Source organism: Clinocottus analis, unplaced genomic scaffold (assembly GCF_023055335.1).
Source record: "Clinocottus analis isolate CAN_PGR_092001 unplaced genomic scaffold, fCliAna1.0.p SCAF_10, whole genome shotgun sequence".
NCBI classification, from domain to species: domain Eukaryota; kingdom Metazoa; phylum Chordata; class Actinopteri; order Perciformes; family Cottidae; genus Clinocottus; species Clinocottus analis.
This window is the reverse complement of record NW_027175821.1, coordinates 3,533,621-3,554,004: the sequence shown is the minus strand read 5'-3', so window position 1 is coordinate 3,554,004 and position 20,384 is coordinate 3,533,621. Positions and strand designations below refer to the sequence as shown.

Sequence of the window (20,384 nt, the reverse complement as noted above, 5' to 3'; positions counted from 1 at the left end):
AAGGTCCCCGCTTGGAACTTTAGTTTAGTCTAGTTAATAATATTAATAATCTACTTGTGTTTTGGTTACTATGTTACAATTTTATTCCAATTTGTTCGCACAACTTCCACTGATCTTCACATTGTTACAAACTCAGTGAGCTCTTCACAGCAACACGTTCCCAAGTGGCCTCACTCCGAGTTTGAGGAGTTATCCACTAAAAACACAACAAGGTTCAAAGTTTCCAGTGCGAAGCGGATTACAACGAGCGGAGACTAAGGATTTTTTACTTCACGTTTTTGTTGTAGAATCTAGAAGATAAACAGAAAACATGTAGCGGACCAATACTCTATGTATCAAGTAGCATATATGAACACCTATTTGAATTTTTCTATCGCATAATGAACATTTCTCTGTGTTTCTTGTAGTTTCCTGCAGTGTTGAGACAGTTGTGCAGAGACAGGGGACATGTGGAATTACTTTTTATTGCGCGATTAGTCATTTTTCAGACAACAAGGCTCCCCCAACATTAAAACAAACAGCAATGTACAAAACAGCACACCCTTTTTTTTGTTGTTGTTGTTGCCATCAACGGAAATTTAATAAGGTAGTGATAGTACATAACAGAAAGTAATGAAGTGTAAGGACGCGAGTTATGATGTTGAGATGTATAGGATGAGCTTGATGTCAAAGCCAAAGTAAGCACCATCGTCATGTAGTCAGGAAAGGCCATATTTCATAAGAAATATTCTAGAAGGGGCGAGGAGAGGATAAACATGATACAAGAGGGTTGTTATCACAGTTTTCAGACATTTTTACCAACTAAAAAAAGAACAATATCGGTGTAGCACTACTTTATCATGCAATTTACTTTAGTAAACCTTCTGACACACAGACAAAATATACTTCAATAAGTAGAACTCAATACATCTCTGTCCAGCAATAGTCACAAAGCCTGTAATTTATACTCTTTGAATGTGAGATCCCTATCAAAAATAATATGCAGATTTTTCACTTTTCTTAATATATCTAAAGTGCAAGTATTTATCCATTTTTATTCAATGCTTTCTGTAAGTATAAAATACAAAGGAAAAAAACAGCAATATGTTTTTCCTGTTTACATGTTATAATTTTCTGAAAGGAGGAGGATCATATATAACAAACTATATATATATATGTGTGTATATATATATATATATATATACATATATATATATATATACACACACACACACACGCACACACACACACACACACACACACACGCCACAGATAAAATATTTTTGAAAGATACAACATATTATCTCGTATGAGGATGGTAAAGGGATTTAAACGGTGACATGGGATATGTTCATTGTGCATTGACCCCACCCCCTAAAATCCAGGATCCGTTTCCCAGCATCCTCAGAAGAAAAGCCTGTCTTTGTAACTACTTTACACAACGAGTACTTGCTGAACGAGGTCCTCTGGTTTTGAAATGAGTCGTGTGGCGCTCGGCTGCGATTGGCTGTGTGATCACCCCCGGGGGACTCTGATTGGCCGACGACAGAATACTACGAGACCGACGCCAGAAACGGAGCAGACCCTGGAAGTTCAGTCCGTTCTAAGTCTGTAATTGTGTGAGTTTGCTGTTGTGAGTCTGGTGCACGTGGCTGTTTCTAATGAATAACCTCTGAAAACGCAGGAGGGACGAGCGGCCGACGCCGTCGCAGCGATCGCACTGTGAGTTACGTCCACTTGGAAAAAGTGTTTCCATCAGTTGAAATGTGTCAGCATTACATCACGACTGAGGATCGCTACGATGCCACGACGGCGGCGGCCGCCGTGTGATGAAACAGAACGGCGTTCTCGTCCGGCGGACCTTCGGCGGCGCTCGCTGAACTCGAGCCGGAGGCCGCCGAGCACGCCGGCAAACAAGACGCATAAAACCCGCCTCCCATTTTGCAATTTTTGAGTCCCACAAATGGATGCCCGCGCGACGCGAGGGCACAACATGGCTGCAGGGTCACCGGGTGAGCGCTCATAAACGGACTAATCTGATTTAGATCACGCCGTCTTCAGCTAGATCACGAGAACCCCCTCCCCCCCCATTGACAGGACCGCGACCTCTAAAAAAAAATGGACCCTGGTCGCGTTTCCCCAACAGACTCGACCTCGTCGTAATAGCACACCTGACCCGGTCGCACCTGGCGGTCACGTCTTTTAAACTGTTAAGAAACGCGTGCGTTCCACAGAGCGAGGAACTCACAAAAGTGAGGTTCAGGCTCTCCTTACATTTGGCCGTAACAGAAAAAAAAAAAAGAGGAAAGAAAAGTGTTTCCAGTCTTCACGGAGCACGAGGACCTGAATTCAATCCCGCTAGAGCTTTTCCAGCTTTGGGGAATAAGCGCTGCATCGGCACAGAGTCCAGACTCATGTTGAGCTGAGGATGAACTCAGATTGACCTTTTGGATGTGAGCGGTTTGCTCGGACACGCAGTCGTCGTGGGCGGCTAGTGTGTGTGTGTGTGTGTGTGTTTAATGGAAAATGGGCTCTTTTTTTTATAATTCAAAAAAGGGGCAGTGAGAGGATATGTCGTCATCTCCGTAAGAGAGAAAAGGCCGAGCGGGGTCAGCAGGTTGGCTGCTGCTGCCGGTGAGGCGCTATCTGGCCGCTCACCAGCACTCGGAGACAAACCCGGGTCCAAAAAGCGTCCCGCGTGGAACAGATGGGATCCATCTTTTCCTCGGCTCCATTGCCCAACCAGGCGCGTGCAATCAAACGCAGATCAAATCTGACAAAAGCCAGGATTCAATCGGGCTTCTGATACCGGTTTTTTCTTTTTTTCTCATCACAGGTGTGCCGACGAGGGGAATTCAGCTTCAGTCCAGCCATCGCACACGGCGGGCAGGCCCAGGCAGTAACTACATTAGCGGCGCTTCATCCAGATGAGGCCTCTAAAGCCTCAATCCACAGCCCCCCCCCCTCCTCCTCCTCCTCATGTCACCCTGACAGGGCTTTAAATAACGCCGATAGGAGAACTAACCACCTCGAGCATCTTGATAATAGTAAACTAGCTCATTGCTGCACGGACAACAAACCCGGGGACCTTCTTCTTTTACACTTTGAATCTGGAGCTGGAGGAGAGGTAGCAGCGCTAATAGCAGCGCTAGTAGCAGCGCTAGTAGCAGAGAGGGGAGGATTGTGACCCTAACAACAAGCTCTCCTCTGAGCCGAGGGCCCGTTTGCGAGTGAAACCGCTGACGAGCAAAAGTCAAATCGTAGTTCACCTTTCCCGCGATCGACCGACCCGGTTAAGAGGCCGCTGGCTGCCTGCCTGCGTTGTGTGTGTGTTTGTGTGTGTGTGTGTGTGTTGGGGAGTAACGAGGAGGGAAAGGAGTTTAGGACGTAACACACCCTCGCTAGTCTACGTGCACTGCTCGGCGGACAAGGCAGCCTACTGGTTTACAACATGACATGACAGGAAAAACATCTCACTACGAGTCTGACGCGTTTTTTTTTTTGTTGTGTTTTGTTTTGTTCCATGACCAAAGTGCATGAGAAGAAAGACTTCACATTTGGGAAATACAAACGCATATGCATCCACCTCATCGTCATGCTTTTTTTCTCCAAATATCTACCCCGCCGCACGGCCTATACATTTTCATTCGTCTTTTTAAAAGTCTGTACACGTGATGCGGCGCCGCCGATTGGCCACGCGCACAATATTGCACACTAATGTGAGGAAGTCCTGCGCTAGTGGCTAGTGGCTAGCGGCTAGCGGCGGCTTCCTCCCTTGCCCGGGAGCGAGAAAACCCAACAAAGAAACGTGGAAGAGAAAGAAAACTTTGAAAGGAGAGAAAAAGAAGAGAGGAGCATCAGAATAAAAACAATGCAAAAGTGACATATTCGGAGTGGCGAGGCCCCCCCCCTCCCCAAAGGAGCGCTGGAGGGGCTGTAGCACCATAAAGAGATAGATACTGCCTCGGCCCTGCACTGAGAGGCCTCTACATCCACTAAACTGCACTCAGACTTGACGGCACGGCCGGCTGGCTGACTGCCGGACTCTTGAACAGCATCCATCTCAGCTCTGACGAATAGCCTCGTCCAGCCACTCCTGATTTAGCTTTTTGTTGTCGTTGTTGTTGTCGTTTTTTGTTGTTTTAACACGGTGCAGGCGGTGTGCAAACCCCCAAACTCTCCTCTAACATCTCGCGATGAATCTGCACGTGGACACCTGGTGGTGCGTCTCCTGTTCCAGGGAGGAACATCTCTCTAAAGGGGCTTACAGCTGTTTCTGCACGCTATATATATATATATATATATATATATATATATATATATATATATATATATATATATATATATAGCCCCCCTCTTTCCTCTGAGCTCACAGCTCGGCGTTGCCACCCAATGCTCCATGCAGGTGGGTTGGGGGGGGATTAGCCCCAGCGAGTAAATAATTGGGCCCACGCGACAGCACTCCTAAATGAAAACGTACAGCGGTCGAGGTCACGGACCATCCACGTGAGAAACACGTAAACGAGTGGAGTGTATAAGGCACGGGTCGTCATGACGTCAGAGAGGATGCGCGCCATATTATATATATATTTTTGTGGACCGTATATCCTTTTGCATCCCCCTCCCTCCCCCCCTCCTCCCCCCCTAGAGGGAAAAACAACAAATAAACAACTTAACCCACAGAAAACGTGGGTATCTTAATAAGGATTTTTTTCTCTTTTTTTTTTTTTTTTTTTACAGCTGATTCACAAAATCATAATGAGTACATCTAAGTTAGCACTTTTCTCTCTCTCAATTAAGTTTATATGAACATGGTGCAACAGGGTTGATATTCAATATCGTAGCTCAGAGATCGATTTATCCCAGTTTCTGAGTTTGAGGGCCCACAAAACAGGCTTTTTTATTGTCGAGCCAACTTTTCCACAAGGGCATAATAGAAACGCTTTCATTAGCCGACTATTAGAGACTATTAGAGACTACTTTGCCAAACTTCTTTTCCAAACCTGGGCCTCCTGCACACATGCTGACAGGTGTTTACAGGCCTGTAGTGCTGCCTCATGTATTCTGCGTACCTTTATAATAAACTATACATCTGGTCTCAGATTTTGGTTTTCATAATATATTCTCTTTGTGCTGATGTCCAATATTCGACTGTCATTTCATATAATAGACCTCTGTGTTTTCTCTCTCTCGTTGATTAAATCTTCGTATACTAGCAGTTTTAAAACATTTAAACATTTATCTTTTTTTTTTTTTTCGAAATAGCTTTTGATGTGTGCAAAAAATCTGTCGGTTTTTGTCAGAGGTATAAACACTCTGTCCATTGTCATTTAAATCAAGTAGGAAACAGTTCATATCTTACAGTTGGATCCTTGATAGCAGCGGCTTACTGTTACACGGTGGTTAGTGGGATGACATCCAGTAAAATGAGCGAGGAGGCAGCGGAGCTGCTGCCATGTCTGTGGAGGTTGTGTGTGGGGTGATTCCCTTGGAAATGTCTCCTTCTATTTTACAGTTAAAAGTCTCGTTTTTTTTCCTCTCAGAGTTCAGTTTTAGTCTTTAGTTGTTTTCACGTTCTGCTCTCCAAAAAAAAAAGAAAAAAAAAAGAGAAAAGAAAAGAAAAGAAACCCCTCCGCGTCAGTCTTCGTCGCCGTCGTCCCCTCCGAGCGGGCCCTCAGGTAGCAGTTCGGAGGCCCGTTTCTCTCGACTCCTCTCCTGGATCTTCCGCATCTCCTCCGCGTATTTGCAGAAGGTGTTGCCAAATTTGGACCACACTTTGCACGGAACCGTGATGGAGTTCCGGTACGTGGGCTTCACCTCGCTGACCCGCATGAAGACCCCGTACTTGTTGGAGCCCACGTCGAAGAAGAAGCGCTTGTTGTCGACCGTGAGCGACGTGCCCTCCGGGAGCTCCGCGGGCTCCTCGTCCACGCCGTAGTCGTCGATGAGTTTGGCCAAAGCGTCGCGGAACTCGATGAGCCCCTGCGCCGGCAGCGCGATGGTCTGGCCTTGCGCGCTTCCCAATCCGGGCCCCCGATTAACGGTCTGCCGGATCCTCAGGAACCGCCCCCTCTGGTTCTCCTTCAGATCCATGTAATATTTCCGATTCTCCCGCACCAGGAATTCGCTCTTGAGCGCCCGCCGGGGCTCATCCTGCACGATGTCCGGGTTGCTCGGTCCCAGCTGGGCGTAATGTTCGATAAAGTCCCCGAGGTAGTCGCGGAACTCCACGGCCACGGACATGGAGAGAGTGAGGCGGCTCTTGTTTCCCCCGGCGCCGACCTCGGCTATCTTTAGGAAGCGGCCTTTCACGTTCTGCTTCACGTCGAGGTAGAAGCGCTTGTTCTGGATGTCGACGCGCTTCGAGGCCAGCTCCTCGGTGTCGTGCTGCAGCCGGGACATGGCGCCCATGGCGCCCGGGGGCAGGGAGCCGGGGCTCGCGGTGGGGCCTCCGTGGTCACTGCCACTGTCTCTGTCCGCCATGATGCTGCCTCCCTTGCTTTACCTTCCACCGTCTCCCTCTCTGCCTGCTGCAACCTCGACTGCCCGTCAAACCGCTCCGCCGCTCTATCGCGAGACGAGAGGAGAGGAGAGGGCGAACGAGAATAAAATAGAAGAAGAAGAAAAAAAAATGAAAGTAACTGTAGCGGCTGCTGCTACTGTAGAGCTGCGCGCGGGCTGCGTTCAAGACACTCGCGCTGTTTGACTGAACGCCGCCTTCAGTCTTGTGTGGAGCCTGATATTGCAAATGAAAGTTAACCCCCACCCATGTGAGCCTAAAACACTGCAGTCCCAACATCAACATGGATAGATGGATGGATAAATATAGATAGGGAGATAGATAGAGAGAGAGAGAGATGGATAAAGGGATGGAGAGATAGATAGAAATGAAAGTATGTAAAGGACGCCCCTGTCTGCATCCTGTCTAAGAAGTTAAAAAAGGACAACAGCTAAAGATGCATGGATAGATAGATAGATAGATAGATAGATAGATAGATAGATAGATAGATAGATAGATAAAGAGGTAGGTAGGTAGAGAGGGAGGGAAGGAAAGAAAGTCTGCATCCTGTCGAAGAAGTTTAAAAAGGACAGCAACAAAGATTAGATAGATAGATAGATAGATAGATAGATAGATAGATGGATAGATAGATAGATAGATAGATAGATAGATAGATAGATAGATAGATAGATAGATAGATAGGTAAAGCGGGAGGGAAGGAAAGAAAGTCTGCATCCTGTCGAAGAAGTTTAAAAAGGACAGCAACAAAGATTAGATAGATAGATAGATAGATAGATAGATAGATAGATGGATAGATGGATAGATGGATAGATGGATAGATGGATAGATAGATAGATAGATAGATAGATGGAAAGGACACACCTGTCTGCATCCCGTCTGAGAAGTTTAAAAAAAGAGGACAGTAACAAAAGTCGTACCTGATGATTATTGTTGGGTGTTTCAGCACCACGGACAGCGAACCCCGAACCTGTGGATGGATGGATGGATGGAGAGAGAGAGAGAGAGAGAGAGAGAGAGAGAGAGAGAGAGAGAGAGAGAGAGAGAGATTTGTGAATGAACAGTGGGTGATAGCTGTGTGGGAGTCTGAGGGAGGGACTGGCACTCGGTGGAGCATCATGAATCATCAGCCTGTGATTGGACTCGCTCGTCTGTCACAGGTTCGCAACGGCCCTGAAAGGGTTTGTGTTTGAAAAAAAAAAATGTTCTAGTCAGAGAAAAAAGATTTAAAAAAAATGTAAACTGCTTGAGTTCACAAATAATGAAATGTACGAATAACATAGAACATCTTCTAAATGGGTTTTTGATTTTTAGAGTGAAAGTGTCATTTATGCTGTAAACCATGTTTATAAAGATATGAAACCTCATTTCAGTTCACTTGTTTGTGTGTTTGTCGGCGTTTCTTCACGTCTGACTGAACCTCGCTTTTAAAGGTCATTTAAGGTTAAAGTTCTCGAGCTTTTTTTCAGCGATGTTCCCCCTGTGGGATACTGTTTCAGCCAGTGGAAAATCATTTTTTATAAATAAAAAAAAGATGTAATACACAGCGCTGTGCCATGTCTGATTCAACAGAATATATACAATTATCTTCATGAACTCACTTACATGTTATTAAATATGTATTAGAGTCTTTGGCGCTTTGACTTTACAGATAGATCTTATAATGGAGGAGCAGCAGCAAGATACATCCCCTTGTGGAGGCCAGACACTGCTGCTGGTGATGATGATGATGAAGAGGCTGATGATGAGCGGATGAAACTATAGCGGATCTGAGACGATTGGGCGGAGATGGAGAGGTGGAGGGGTGCACAACAGCAACATGAATGTACTGAAGGTAGTAGAGACGATCATGTTTAAAAAGACAAAGCAGCAAAATGATGATATCAGATGAAGACTTTATTATGCTAATCTAAACAGATGATGTCATGATTGACAGCTGTACATTTATAAATGAGTATGTGTGAGAAGTGAATGGCAGATGTTTGATAAATAAGAGTCTTCCTGACTGAAGCTTCAAAGCATCACTTTATAAATAAAATCTAAAAATCTATAAACATACATTTTGTTCTAAATATGAGTTTAGTACAAGTCCATTCATCCCACTGTGGTGAGTGGATGAGGTTAGCGTTAGCGCTGCATGCTATTTGGTTTTCAGAACCACGGACAGCGGACATGAGCGTTAAAAACATTTGGGATTTTTCCAGCGTTGCTCGTGATTATTAAAATGAGAGAAAGAGGCCCACAGATATGACATCTGGCACAAGTGTGCCGAGACATTGAGCGCGATAACTATTACAACAAAGGAAGGCCTCTGTGTCCCTTCAGGGTCAAAGGTCGAGAGCGAAGCAGCTTGGTCAGCAAGAGTACCGCGAGAGGCCAGCCCGATATATATATGAACGCATTAATATCCTGCTGAACCGCTGCTGCGTTATGAAACACAACCCCTCTGATAATTCCCACAGGCTCACGAGCGCCAGGGGAGTTGTGGAAGCATATTGGTGGCAGTCCTCCCCCCCGGGTGAGGCGGCAGGAATCGTTTGTTACTCCCCTTCGCTTCGTCAATGATTTGCTTTCAAGGCTAATTTGTACATTTTTAAATTGTGTGTGTGTGAGGTCTGTGAATGGGGTCTCTAATGAATGCATGACTGGTTGAATGACTGAAGGGTGGGGGCAGATCGGTGGATGGGTGGGCAGAGGGCGGTGAGGGTAAGAGGTGTGGGTGGGGCAGAACGAGACGGATCACAGACTCTGGTTTCCTCTGGAAATGATGCTTTGATGCCCGGACTGGAGAAACAACCCCAGTGAAGTGGAACCATCAACCTTTAACCCCAAAAGACACCCTCTTGTTTCACGACGGCACGCAGGACGGACACTATACTTTTCTCCTTTTGACTCCACAATAAAACAAGTTGACTCCTTTGTGCTTGTTACAGTGGACACGCGGAGACAAACACTTCATTGCAGCAATCTGGCCGTGGCCTTCAGTCGTATACGAGCTGCCGTGTGATTGGCCCGTTGGGGACGGAGCACTAAACCTGTCAAGGCCCGTTCAGCACCACGGACAGAGGCCGGCTCATGACGTGACCCCCTGCTGATGGGCCGATGCACCCTGTGATGAAAATGGGCTCGTGCATGTTCTTTATCATCCCGGTCATCTATAGTAAGGAACCACATGTCCGTATCGTCCCCTATATGATCATTATATTTGATCCACTCCTCAGCACACGGACAATGAAAGGCTCTCTGACCTCTAGCGAAGGGCGCTCGGCCTCGGACAAGGGGAGGGGAAGACGAATCTTATGAATGGTTTGATTGATGGACACAGAGATAGAGGCGGGGGACTGGTTTGCTGTGTGCAGGGGAGGAGGGATCCTTGTGGTCGCCATAAAAAAAATATTGTGCAAAGCTCTCTTTTCATTGGTGGAGATGCATTCAATGAAAAAAAAAGTGGTTTTATTAGCTGTAGCTGAGCAGGATTGGCAACAAAACATTTGGGTAGAACGTCTTTCCCAGCATCCCCTGCACGGGTTGGGCGAACTGATGCCCCCACTTGTTGCCCCCCAAGAGTCGCAACGCGTTCAGTGTCCCAAGGAAATATGAGTGAACTGCAATGACTCGCATAATCGCGGGGACAATGTCAGGTTTCGGGGTGTGCTCTCCTGCGGCGCGCGGCGGGCTGCTTCCGGATGTCTGAGGACATTTAACGCTAAAGTCTGCGAAACTCCGAGCTCGCCCATCGGCCATGCCGAGGCATCCATTGAGAGAATTTCGCAGCGTTAGTCATCGCAACAACTATCCGCAGTGTGTGTAGTGGTCGCATATACAGCCTCTCTCTTTTTCTCTCTCTCTCTCTTTCCCTCTCTCTCTCGCACCTCTCGCACCGGAGATCCACAGTGGGCGGCCGTGCAGGGGCTTGGCTATACACAGCAGACGCACTCTCTCTCTCTCTCTCTCTCTCTCTCTCTCTCTCTCTCTCTCTCTCTCTCTCTCTCTCTCTCTCTCTCTCTCTCTCTCTGTGTGTGTGTGTGTGCTCAGTGTCTGTGCCACACTGCGTGCGTGGTTTCTCTCCCACCCACCCAGCCCGCCAGCCCGCAGAAGGTTTAACACAGTCGCGCCGGCATGGTCACATGCCGGTTTGGGTCGGTGGCGGTGTGCGCCGGGTGCCCGGGTCATTAGGGTGTTTGCGCAGGGACGCGGCGCGAGCCGACCGCCGGTGACCGGGGCAGGTGATGTTTGCTCACGTCAGCCGCTCGCGCTTGACGAGGGGCGCAGGGGACGCGGCTGGAGGGCGCGCGCTACTGTTGCATCGCCTCACCGGATAACCGCCGCTCTCTCATCCTGTCAGTCTGTTCCTCCCCGGGTTTTTTTTTTTTTTGGAGAGGTGGGGAGGGAGGGTTGGTGTGTGTATTTTTTTTTCTATACCGACTAACTGGGTTTGCAGGAGTGGGACTCTTTTGACGATCGAAATAAGTGGATAAAGGACCCGACCTTGTGCGTGAACATACGTGGAGTGCGTATCGTTTCTTGTGTGATTCCCCTCCTGCGCGCGCGAGCCGCTTTTTTTTTCATTCCAGAGAGGCAATGCGCCCACCCATGCGATGCTAGCCTATTAGCTGGAGAGAGAGAGAGAGAGAGAGAGGGGAAGGAGAGAGAGAGAGAGAGAGAGAGAGAGAGAGAGAGAGAGAGAGAGAGAGAGAGAGAGAGAGAGAGAGAGAGAGAGTTTTCAGCCCTGGAATCGAGAGGAGGCTAATTTACGAGTCTTGTTTTGCCTTTCAGGAAAAAAAAAGGGGAGCTACGAGGGGGAGGGTGGTTGGTTGGTGAAGGAGAATGCAGCAATCACATTTTTAAGCATGCAGAAGCGGGCCGTTTCCGGTTCCTAGGCTGCTGTGTGTGTCCCCCATCCGAGGCCAGCAGCCGTATGGGGAAAGCAGCGGCAGACACAGATGGCATGGACACTTCCACAAGGTCTGCCGCTCTGCCCTGCCCGCTCCGCCGGAGCCCGTTCGCCGCCGTCTCTCTCTTCCAGCTCGCTCCGCCGCCCAGCAGCACTGCAGCACAGCACAGGCTGACGGCATGAGGCTTGATCCAGTGCATTTCTCCATGCTGGTCATCGGGGTCTCTTTCGCCTGTTACGCCCCGAGTCTCAACTCCCTCCAGGACCAGGCGTACCGATCCGCCGTGGTCATCGAGGGCGAGGTGCGCTCCTCCCCGGAGAACGTCTCCTCCCGGGAGCCCTACAGTGTGAATGTCAAAGTGCTGGACGTGTGGCCCGTCAACAGCGGCGGCCTCGAGAGGGAGCAGCTCGTGACCGTCGGGGACTTCGGCTCCGAGGCCCCGTGCACCACGGTGGAGAAGGACCACAGATACATCTTTTTCATGGACCCCACCGCCGAGCCCTTGGTATTCAAGGCATCGTACGCCCCTGTGGACGCCAGCGAGCCGGATCTGAAGAAGGATGTGGAGAGAGTGTTGTGCGAGGACTGCGGTAAGTTGAAGGCTTCCCCCCCCTCCACCCCTCCACCTCCCCACACCCCCTCTGTTACACCTGCCATGCACTCTACACCGCACCGTCAGGGCCACGGGAGCTGCCATGGCGATGCAAGGAGACGGGCACCGCGCGCTCTGTGGCGCGCGCGTGCACGTGTGCAGTCTACATATGGAGAGTGTGTGTGTGTGTGTGTGTGTGTGTGTGTGTGTGTGTGTGTGTCAGCGTGCTCAACGCATGTCTGCATGCATGCATTGCATATATGCGCGCGAGCCGATTGACACCTCGGTCCTGCATAACCCCGCGGGCACCCGTCGTGAAATGAGAAGCGTGACAGGGATCGCGCGCGCGCGCGCGTGGGTGTGCATGTCGGGTGTGTGGGAGAGAGACGTAGTTAAACCTGAGTTAAACCCGGGGTTAAGCCCCACGCAGCAGGTTCCCTCATAGACAACGTGACGATCAGGGAACGCCGGAAGTTCCGTGTGGAGACGATTCCTGCACAGATCTGCATCATCACATCTTCAGGCCATGTTGGAGCAGCTCCTGTGTGTCACAGAGAGGCTGAACATGTGATGGCAAGCCAAACTTTGCGTAGTTCCACAGCCTTGTCGTCTATGTCAAATCACAGCTGTGATCGTGTCGGCTGCAGCAGGTCTGTTCAAATATCTCAACTTGGTTTCAAGTTTCCATCATGGACGTCTGCAACGGTGTGTGTGTGTGTGTGTGTGTGTGTGTGTGTGTGTGTGTGTGTGTGTGTGTGTGTGTGTGTGTTATTGCACTACAACAGAAAGCTGAAACTTCTCCACCACTTCCTGGTGTTTAAATGACTTTGTCTGTGAGTGGTGGCTCAAGCTGTGTGCAGCGGCTGTGTGAGAAACTCTGTGAGTTGCTGTCATCAGAATGACTTTAATGTGTTAACAATCTGAACCCGACACGCCAAAAGAAAAAGACTGCGATAAAGAAGAGCGTTGTGTTCTTCTTCTCTTTGCTTTCTCACTTTTCCCCCTTTCGTTTTCTGACAGGCAAGAAAAAAAACGTCTTGATTTGACCCATTTTCTTTAGCAAAGGTAAAAGAAAAGGTTTGGAATGAGGGTCAGCTCCTCAGCTCAAATATCACACATGAGCTCCTGTGCAGTGGGAGTTTAGTCTCTTGTGTTTCATCCCATCTGCTCGCTGCAATCGGCTCTGAGGTCTCGTACCTTGTGAGGACAATGCTGACTTTCATGGCACATCATCTCACCTGATCCCTTCCTCCTGTGTTTTTCAGTATTTAGAGTAACACACTGCTCTTGATGTGATGTGATTTGTACCAGCGAGTGTGAAAGCGTCTGCTTGTCCTGTGTCAAACGGGGTAAAAGTACACCGAGAGGAAGGGATTGCTCCTGCTAGACAAAAGAGAGGGGGATATCTTAACGGTGGAAGTGTCACACGTTTCTCCAATTTAAGCTTCAACATGTTGGAGGTTCATTCAGGACAAAACCTTTAAAACAATCTCCTCATTTTGAACTTCTTCCTATCGACATCATTTCCATGCGAACCAGCCGTGTGTGTGCAGGGTTGAATCCTAAAATAAAGGAAGTATCTCAGAAGTCTTCACAAAGGGGCTCATCCGGCATTCGAGCTAACAACGTGATGTTCTATTTTTACCTCTGTGACATATTAAAAATGATCAAGTCATTTATTTATGACTGTGCTGTTGCAATCAGGCTTCCGTCTAAAACACATTTTCGAGGCGGGGATAAGCTCAGGAGAGGACATACCCACTTATGAGCTGAATCACCCCCCTACACACACACACACACACGCACGCGCACACACACACGCCAAAAGCCAGAGACACAGAGAGAGAAACACAACCTAATTAGACGCGGCACAGTGTGGGGACACAGTCGACGCGCTGTGGCACCAGAAGCCTCTGAAGGTCCACAGCGTCACAGGAACATTAAATGTTTCTTTCTATTGTCCCCGCTGCTTAATTTCCTGAGATTGATTTGGATTCATCTGCCAGAACCAATCGCAGAAGTACAAAATCCACGCCGGGAAGTGGTCACGAGGTTAAAGGAGCAACACTGTTCAGCCAGTTCAACAAGAGGAACGACAGCGGTTACACATTAGAAGTTGTTGGAGCACAAACGCAGCTTCACTTGTCGTGCATCTTTAACATTTTTAACCCTTCTGCAAAGTGCCAACAGCTGCTTATTGGCCGGTGCTCCTCCTTCCTCCCTCCTCCAGTCGTAGCTCACTCTCTGTCTCCGCTGACACTTTTCATCGGGCGGATGCAGAGATGTCGGGGGGTGGATGTTGAATGAGCTACGACCGAGCAGGAGACTCCTGACCGGAGATGTGCAAAGAGAGGATACCGAAGAAGGATTTCATTGAAGACAGAAGTCACTGCAGTTTAAAGATGGGTTAGAGGGGAAAAGGGGCGTGTCAGCAGACACACTCCCTGAGAGCAACCAATAGCAAACCTGCTCTAAGCTCAGCGGCCAATCACAGCCACCCAGCTGTAACGCCCACTTCTGGACACGCCCCTGTCCACTAACGTCAACCTTCTTATATTGTAGTGGCGCTGTTGTCCTTTTCTTTCACTATGACACTGTAAAACAAGGCTGTGGGTTGTATGAAGCAAGTTAATAGCTGAGCACATACAGACTTTATATGACTGGTGGGAACCAGCTAGATGGAGGTACACTGGGTTTTTTTTCTACAGCATCAAACCTCTGAGCTTCATCACTTTACTCCACCTCCTGCTGGTACCCGGTGACCAATCACTGCTCTCCGTTCCAAGCACCAAAGTAAAAACTAAATATCAAGCAGTGTTTGTGGTCCTAAAGTTGCAGAATATCTACTAATATACTAGCGTCCCATCTGATAACTAATATATTTTCTTTAAACCTGTTAATTGACCCTTGGCTAAGCCCCGCCCCCGCCCCGCTGCTACTCCAGCTGTCAGAGCTGCAAAAACCTTTAGTGTACCGTCAGTAGATAGCATAGCATTAGCATGCTAACTCTAGTTCATAATGAGCTAACATGCCATGCTAATGTTAGCTCCGCGGGGCTTTATGGAGAAACGTAAGGTTTCAGAGACGTGTGTTTCCTCACTATCACACAACGTTTAGCCGTGACTAGCTTCAAACCCGCTAACGCAGCCAAGGACTTATCGAAGGGTCAAATGACATCATGAAGAAACGCCACACCGTGTTTATTCATCAGTATTTTATTTAGTTGTTTGTTGCAGTGCTGTGATATCTCCAAGATATTCTATGCTTTCATTAATTTACTTATATCCATGTTGTCATTCCTGTCTTTTTATTTAATCTCTTTATAAAGCACTTTGGTCAACACTTTGTGGGTTATTAAATGTGCTCTATAAATAGCTCCGACTTGACTTTTACCTACTTTGATAACCCTGCAAAAGAGAGTGTTTGGCGTAAAATGCAGCATAAAAAACAAGCTTTTCTCGCTCCATTGTTCAGTTTGTAGACGACCAGTCTGACGCGTTGCAATGTAGAGACCTGCTCTCGATGCGTCTGTGCTCCATGAATATGTAGAAGCCACATGATGTCAGTTTTGACATGATGACAATGGCATAAATACTCGCTAATATCTCTTTCAAACAACTTGTTATGAGGTGACCGTCTCAAGGTGCAATTATGACTTCATCCCAACGAACGCTGACATTTACAGCAAGCGACGGCTGCGCAAAGTCAGACGCACAGACCTCCTCGTCGTGACAGAAATTATGAGGCGGCGGATATCTTTTTTTTAAAATCTTCTTGTGTGAAAGATAGCGGAGCCATCTTTCAAAAAACGGAGCCGATGTCTTTGGCGAGAGCGGTCCGGTTCCTCTCTTCCTGTTAATGTCATTGAGCCGTAGCTTATCCAACAGCCTCTTCTCCACCTCATCGCTGCAAGAGACGATGGGGGAATCTGAAACTCCTCGTAAGTCTCCGCTGGAGCTCAGCCGGCCTTCTCGCGCCGCTCTCTCCCCTGTTTCGCTCAGAGAAAGTACAAAACCAGTCCTATCTTACATCCCCGGCAGGCTAAAGCGTGATGTAGGTCTCCTCTGATCATCGCTGCTGGCGAGCCTTTTGAGATCCATTGACAGTTTCTTTTCCTGAAATAGCTTTATCTGATGCCCCAAAACATGCTCCTGTCACTGATGCTGTATCTAGTGCTGCATACCTCAACGCTCATGCCCCCCCCCCCCTCCTCCCTCCATCTCCCCCTCCGCATGCTGTGTAGCTGACTGTAGCTGAAGTGTGTGGTTCAGCTTACGCCTGCCCTCCTGTCAGTCAGCCACACAAAGAGAGACAGGGGGAGGGAAGCAGAGCGGAGAGCTATTCAGCTCCGAGATCACAAATAGATGCCGCAATAATAACGCACATGTGAAACCTACCAGGACACTTTAAGATCACGGATGGTTTTATCGTGTCTCATGTGACACTGCTACCTTCGACTAGCTTGATAGAGATCGTCACGCTTTTAACGTGACTAATAATTCAACATTTTGGGAAATACGCTCACAGGATATGAAGTAAAACATCTATCATGTGTATTAAAGATGGAATTGGAGTCAGCTGATCCAGGAACCTTTGTGTCCTTTGTGTAACCTGTACATATCTATACACAAAAAAGTAGTTGGAGGTGGAGTTGCTAGTTGGAGTTGTGTTGGTTTCACTAACCCAGCAACAATAATATCAAAACTTCTCAGTCGAACGACGCCTGCGTTTTATCTTTTTTTTTGTTGCCAGATCTAGAGAAGAAAGACTTTTTTTCCATTCATCATTCATTTCTTGCGGTTTTGTTCGCAGCCAATCGCCACTCGTGTCCCTCGATTTGTCATTATTTGTCAGAGGAAACGCAGCGCCAGCAGCAGATTGTGTCATTATCGGCTTTTTGAAGTTGTGTGTTGGTGCATTTCGGTTCCGTCCGGAGAGTCAGGCTAACTGTCTTTATCCTAAGCTAGGCTAAGCTAGGCTAAGCTAGGCTAACCCCGCCGTGACCTCAGCTCTGCAGCTACATGAACACTGAGCGTGGTGTCAATCTTCTTGTCTCACGCTCAGAAACACTGTGAACGAGCACGTTGCCTTTAATATATCAAACTATTGCTACGATTACTGAGTCTCCTGTGACATTGATAGCAAAACACTCAAAACTCTCATGTGATCAACCAAATTGACGGTTATGATTTCTTGCTTATTTGGAATGTATGTTAACATAGTTGTGCGTGTGTGTGTGTGGATGCAAAATGTGTATAATTATGACTAAGTGGTACCGAATGCGTACACAAAGTGTAATTGCAGATGAGTGTGTATGCATATGAGACTACGTTGACTGCCTGACCCGTGCACAGCAGGTTGTGTGTGCATGTGTGTGTGTCACTCCAGCACCTTATCGGCAGCAGTATAATTTTTCAGCGTGCGCCGCCGTCTCTCCGCTCAGACTCACATCGGCGTGCGCAGCAGCTGGAGGGCAGAACCGCTGTGGCATTGATCTCCAAATCCCAGAATTAGGAGAATTTCGCTCTGGCGCAGCACGTCAAAAACAATCCTTTGCAACAGGAAACACAGCCGAGGCCACGCCCTCGAACAAGTCATTAAACCGTCCCCGCTGAATTTCAGCTTTCATCGCGGCTTTCTTTGGTGCGAAACACCTTTCAGGTCTGCAGAGAACAATTGTCTCTATTAGAGAAGTGTTTGTGGCGCCGTAACACAGCTGGACTTGCACATGTCCGGGCCCTGCGCGTCACTCGAACTGTTGTTTGTGCTGGTGAACAATACTCTGTGAATCCTTTAATGAAGAGGAAAAGGTGGCGCTCCGACTTACATACATGCTGAACGTTGATGTGAATGCGAGGAGAGTCACTGGTTGAATGAGGGACTTTACAAGACTGTGTGTGTGTGTCTGTAGGTGTGTGTGTGTGTGCGTGCGTTGCGAGAGGTCTCTCACTTGTCTGTCTCCTCCTTTTCCCCTCTTTGTTGCGTTATCTGTGTCTATTTCAGACACCCTCTGTGTGTCTCTTTCTCTTCTGTGTCTCTCGCTCCTTCTTTTTCCTCTCACTGTCCTTGTCTCAACAGAGCATTACACACACACACACACACACACACACACACACACGCACACACACACACACACACAGCCATGCCATTTAGCTGTTACTGTTGCTGCTGTGCTGCAGATGCCCCAGTGTGCTGTCATTAGCAGGGAGATCTGGGGCTGCTATAAATTATGCACACGGAATAACAGAAGGCTGAGGATTTCTCCCCTCTCCTGTTTGTGTGTGTGTGTGTATATATATATATATATATATACATATATATATATATATATATATATATAGAGAAATGATGTATAGACCATGCTTTTGCTTATTTTTGTGCTGCAGACATTACACTGATCAACTTTGCAACTTTTTGTCGATGCGTGTGCATTAGCGTGCTTTTCTGCACACTCACGACTGCCTAACTCATGCAAATGTCCTTCACATACGTCGCGTGTATAAGAGTGTGTGTGTGTGTGTGTTCTTGCTTGTGAATAATGCATCAGCGCTCACCTTTTCTTTTTTTTTTCCCAGCAGTCAGCCTCAGTAGAAAACTCTGACACATGCCTCTTAAAGGGACCGGCCCCAGAGCCACATGGCTCAGTTTGTGAATGAGGCAGGTCTTTGTGCAACCCCACTGACACACACACACACACACACACACATGCAGATGCACTGCACACACCACCCACACACTAATGCGGCTGCCGCTGCACACACCCGCCTCCACACTGCATCAGCAAAGTGTTTCAGCTCAGATGGATTCGGCCGGCGCTCCCTCCCGTTTCCCTCCGTTCAGATTATTCCACGGCAGAATTAGATTAGACATCAAATTCAGAAGTGAGTAATTCGAAACGTTCACGCCAAGAACTTGTCAGTTGGCATTCCGGATGAAGCGTTTAAAAATAAAAAAATAAAGTCGTGCTTCTGTTTTGATAAATCTGAGTGTCCCTACTGTTTTCCTGGAAAGCCATTTCAATCTTTGGCATTCTTCTCCCACCAGTAGCCTGTGAGGGGTCGGCGTGCAGTCAGCCAAACGGCTGATATTCATGAAGTTGTAAAACTGTTCAACTGTCACTCCGGTTAAAAGGCTTCATGAGCAACAACCGCTCACGTCCGATGTGTGTTTTAGAAACAGACAACGTGCGATCTGCAAATAGCTCTCGGGCCAGAAAAGGGTTAAAGCGCCGCTTTGGTTTATCCGGCTATCTTGGGCGTGGGCTATCTTTATCTCTCTCTTTGTTTTGGGGCGATCTTTGATGGTGACAGGTGGAGTATCTTCATCTGTCTTCCAGATGTCCTCCTCTGCCTCTCTGGATGTTATCTCTGATCTATTGTGGGCTTGTGGTAGATACTGTGTGTGCTACATGTTTGGTTTTGCATCGTCGTGTGCTGGGTCTGTATTTTCTTTTCAGGGATTGAGACAACCTCTTCTGTTGGCATTACATTGGCTCATTTTTTACTCATGAAATTATACTTCAGCTTCTTATTGTGTGTGTTGGTTTGGAGATACTGAACTTCGTCATTTACCTTTTGGCAAACAATAAGGAGCTCGTTGCTCTAAGCGTGGCTATGAGCGGGTCTGGATCAAGCTCAACATGCTGTTATAGTACCTGTAGATGTTATTGCATGAGTAGGAAGAATGAGTTAAGTCCTGATCACAGACCTTGACATAAAACATCGATTACAACCAGTTGAGACCTCCTAATATGTTATTTTACGTCATTTTCTATCATATTCATTTGCTCCAGCTAGCTCAGTACAGGAAGTTCCTCGTAGTCATTCAGGATTATGTAGAAAACCAAAAGTACCCCTATGTGAAGAATGCATCCACAAGAACAGTGTTGAAACTGTTTTTATTATTATTATCAGAGATTATTTAAAAAGTTAGAAAGACGTTTCCACCGTGTTTCACTATTGCCAGGAGTAGAAACCGTCTCGGTCGTATTGGAATTGAACATTTTCCATCGATACTCGTCCCTCGTCCTGTTCGGTCTCTTATTAATCAACTGAAAATGACAAAAACACAACTTAAAAGGTGAGATGCTGTCTCTTGAGCAGCAGTGCATCATCACCACGTCCAGGGAAAGTTGGACTCACTTGCAAAACATCTTTTGTTGCTCTTGTTTCACGCAGTCATCGTTACACAGCTGTTACATGACATGGTTTCTGGGAAATATACTTCAATTATTAAAAAAAAACAAAAAACCTTGCATTGCTATTTGGTGCTGCCAACATGCAAAGTTGCCAAGTGCAGAGTTGATCCTCAATAAAGCTTTGTCGGTGCAGCGCGTTTCATTTTAGTTGTGGAAATGCAGACGGGGATTCAACGTGCAGCAGTGTCAGTCAGACAAGAGGCC

At 47.5% G+C, this 20,384-nt stretch overlaps 2 protein-coding genes across 3 annotated transcripts in view; one reads left to right on the top strand and one right to left on the bottom strand.

The window, feature by feature from the left end:
- Positions 1-427: 427 nt before the first annotated feature.
- purab (purine-rich element binding protein Ab) lies at positions 428-7,469 on the bottom strand. The gene is made up of 2 exons (XM_068583313.1): positions 7,417-7,469; positions 428-6,546 (listed from the first exon to the last, which is right to left on the bottom strand). The coding sequence occupies exon 2, from the start codon at positions 6,460-6,462 to the stop codon at positions 5,617-5,619; it is 846 nt and encodes a 281-aa protein (XP_068439414.1). The 5' UTR covers positions 6,463-6,546; positions 7,417-7,469; the 3' UTR covers positions 428-5,616.
- A 3,676-nt stretch (positions 7,470-11,145) lies between these two features.
- Positions 11,146-20,384, top strand: part of nrg2b (neuregulin 2b) — a 48,941-nt gene continuing 39,702 nt past the window's right edge. For both annotated transcript variants that reach the window (XM_068582748.1, XM_068582740.1), the window contains exon 1: positions 11,146-11,981. In XM_068582748.1, coding sequence (XP_068438849.1) covers positions 11,570-11,981 — 412 coding nt within the window. In that variant the 5' untranslated portion in view covers positions 11,146-11,569. The remainder of the gene's footprint in view (positions 11,982-20,384) is intronic.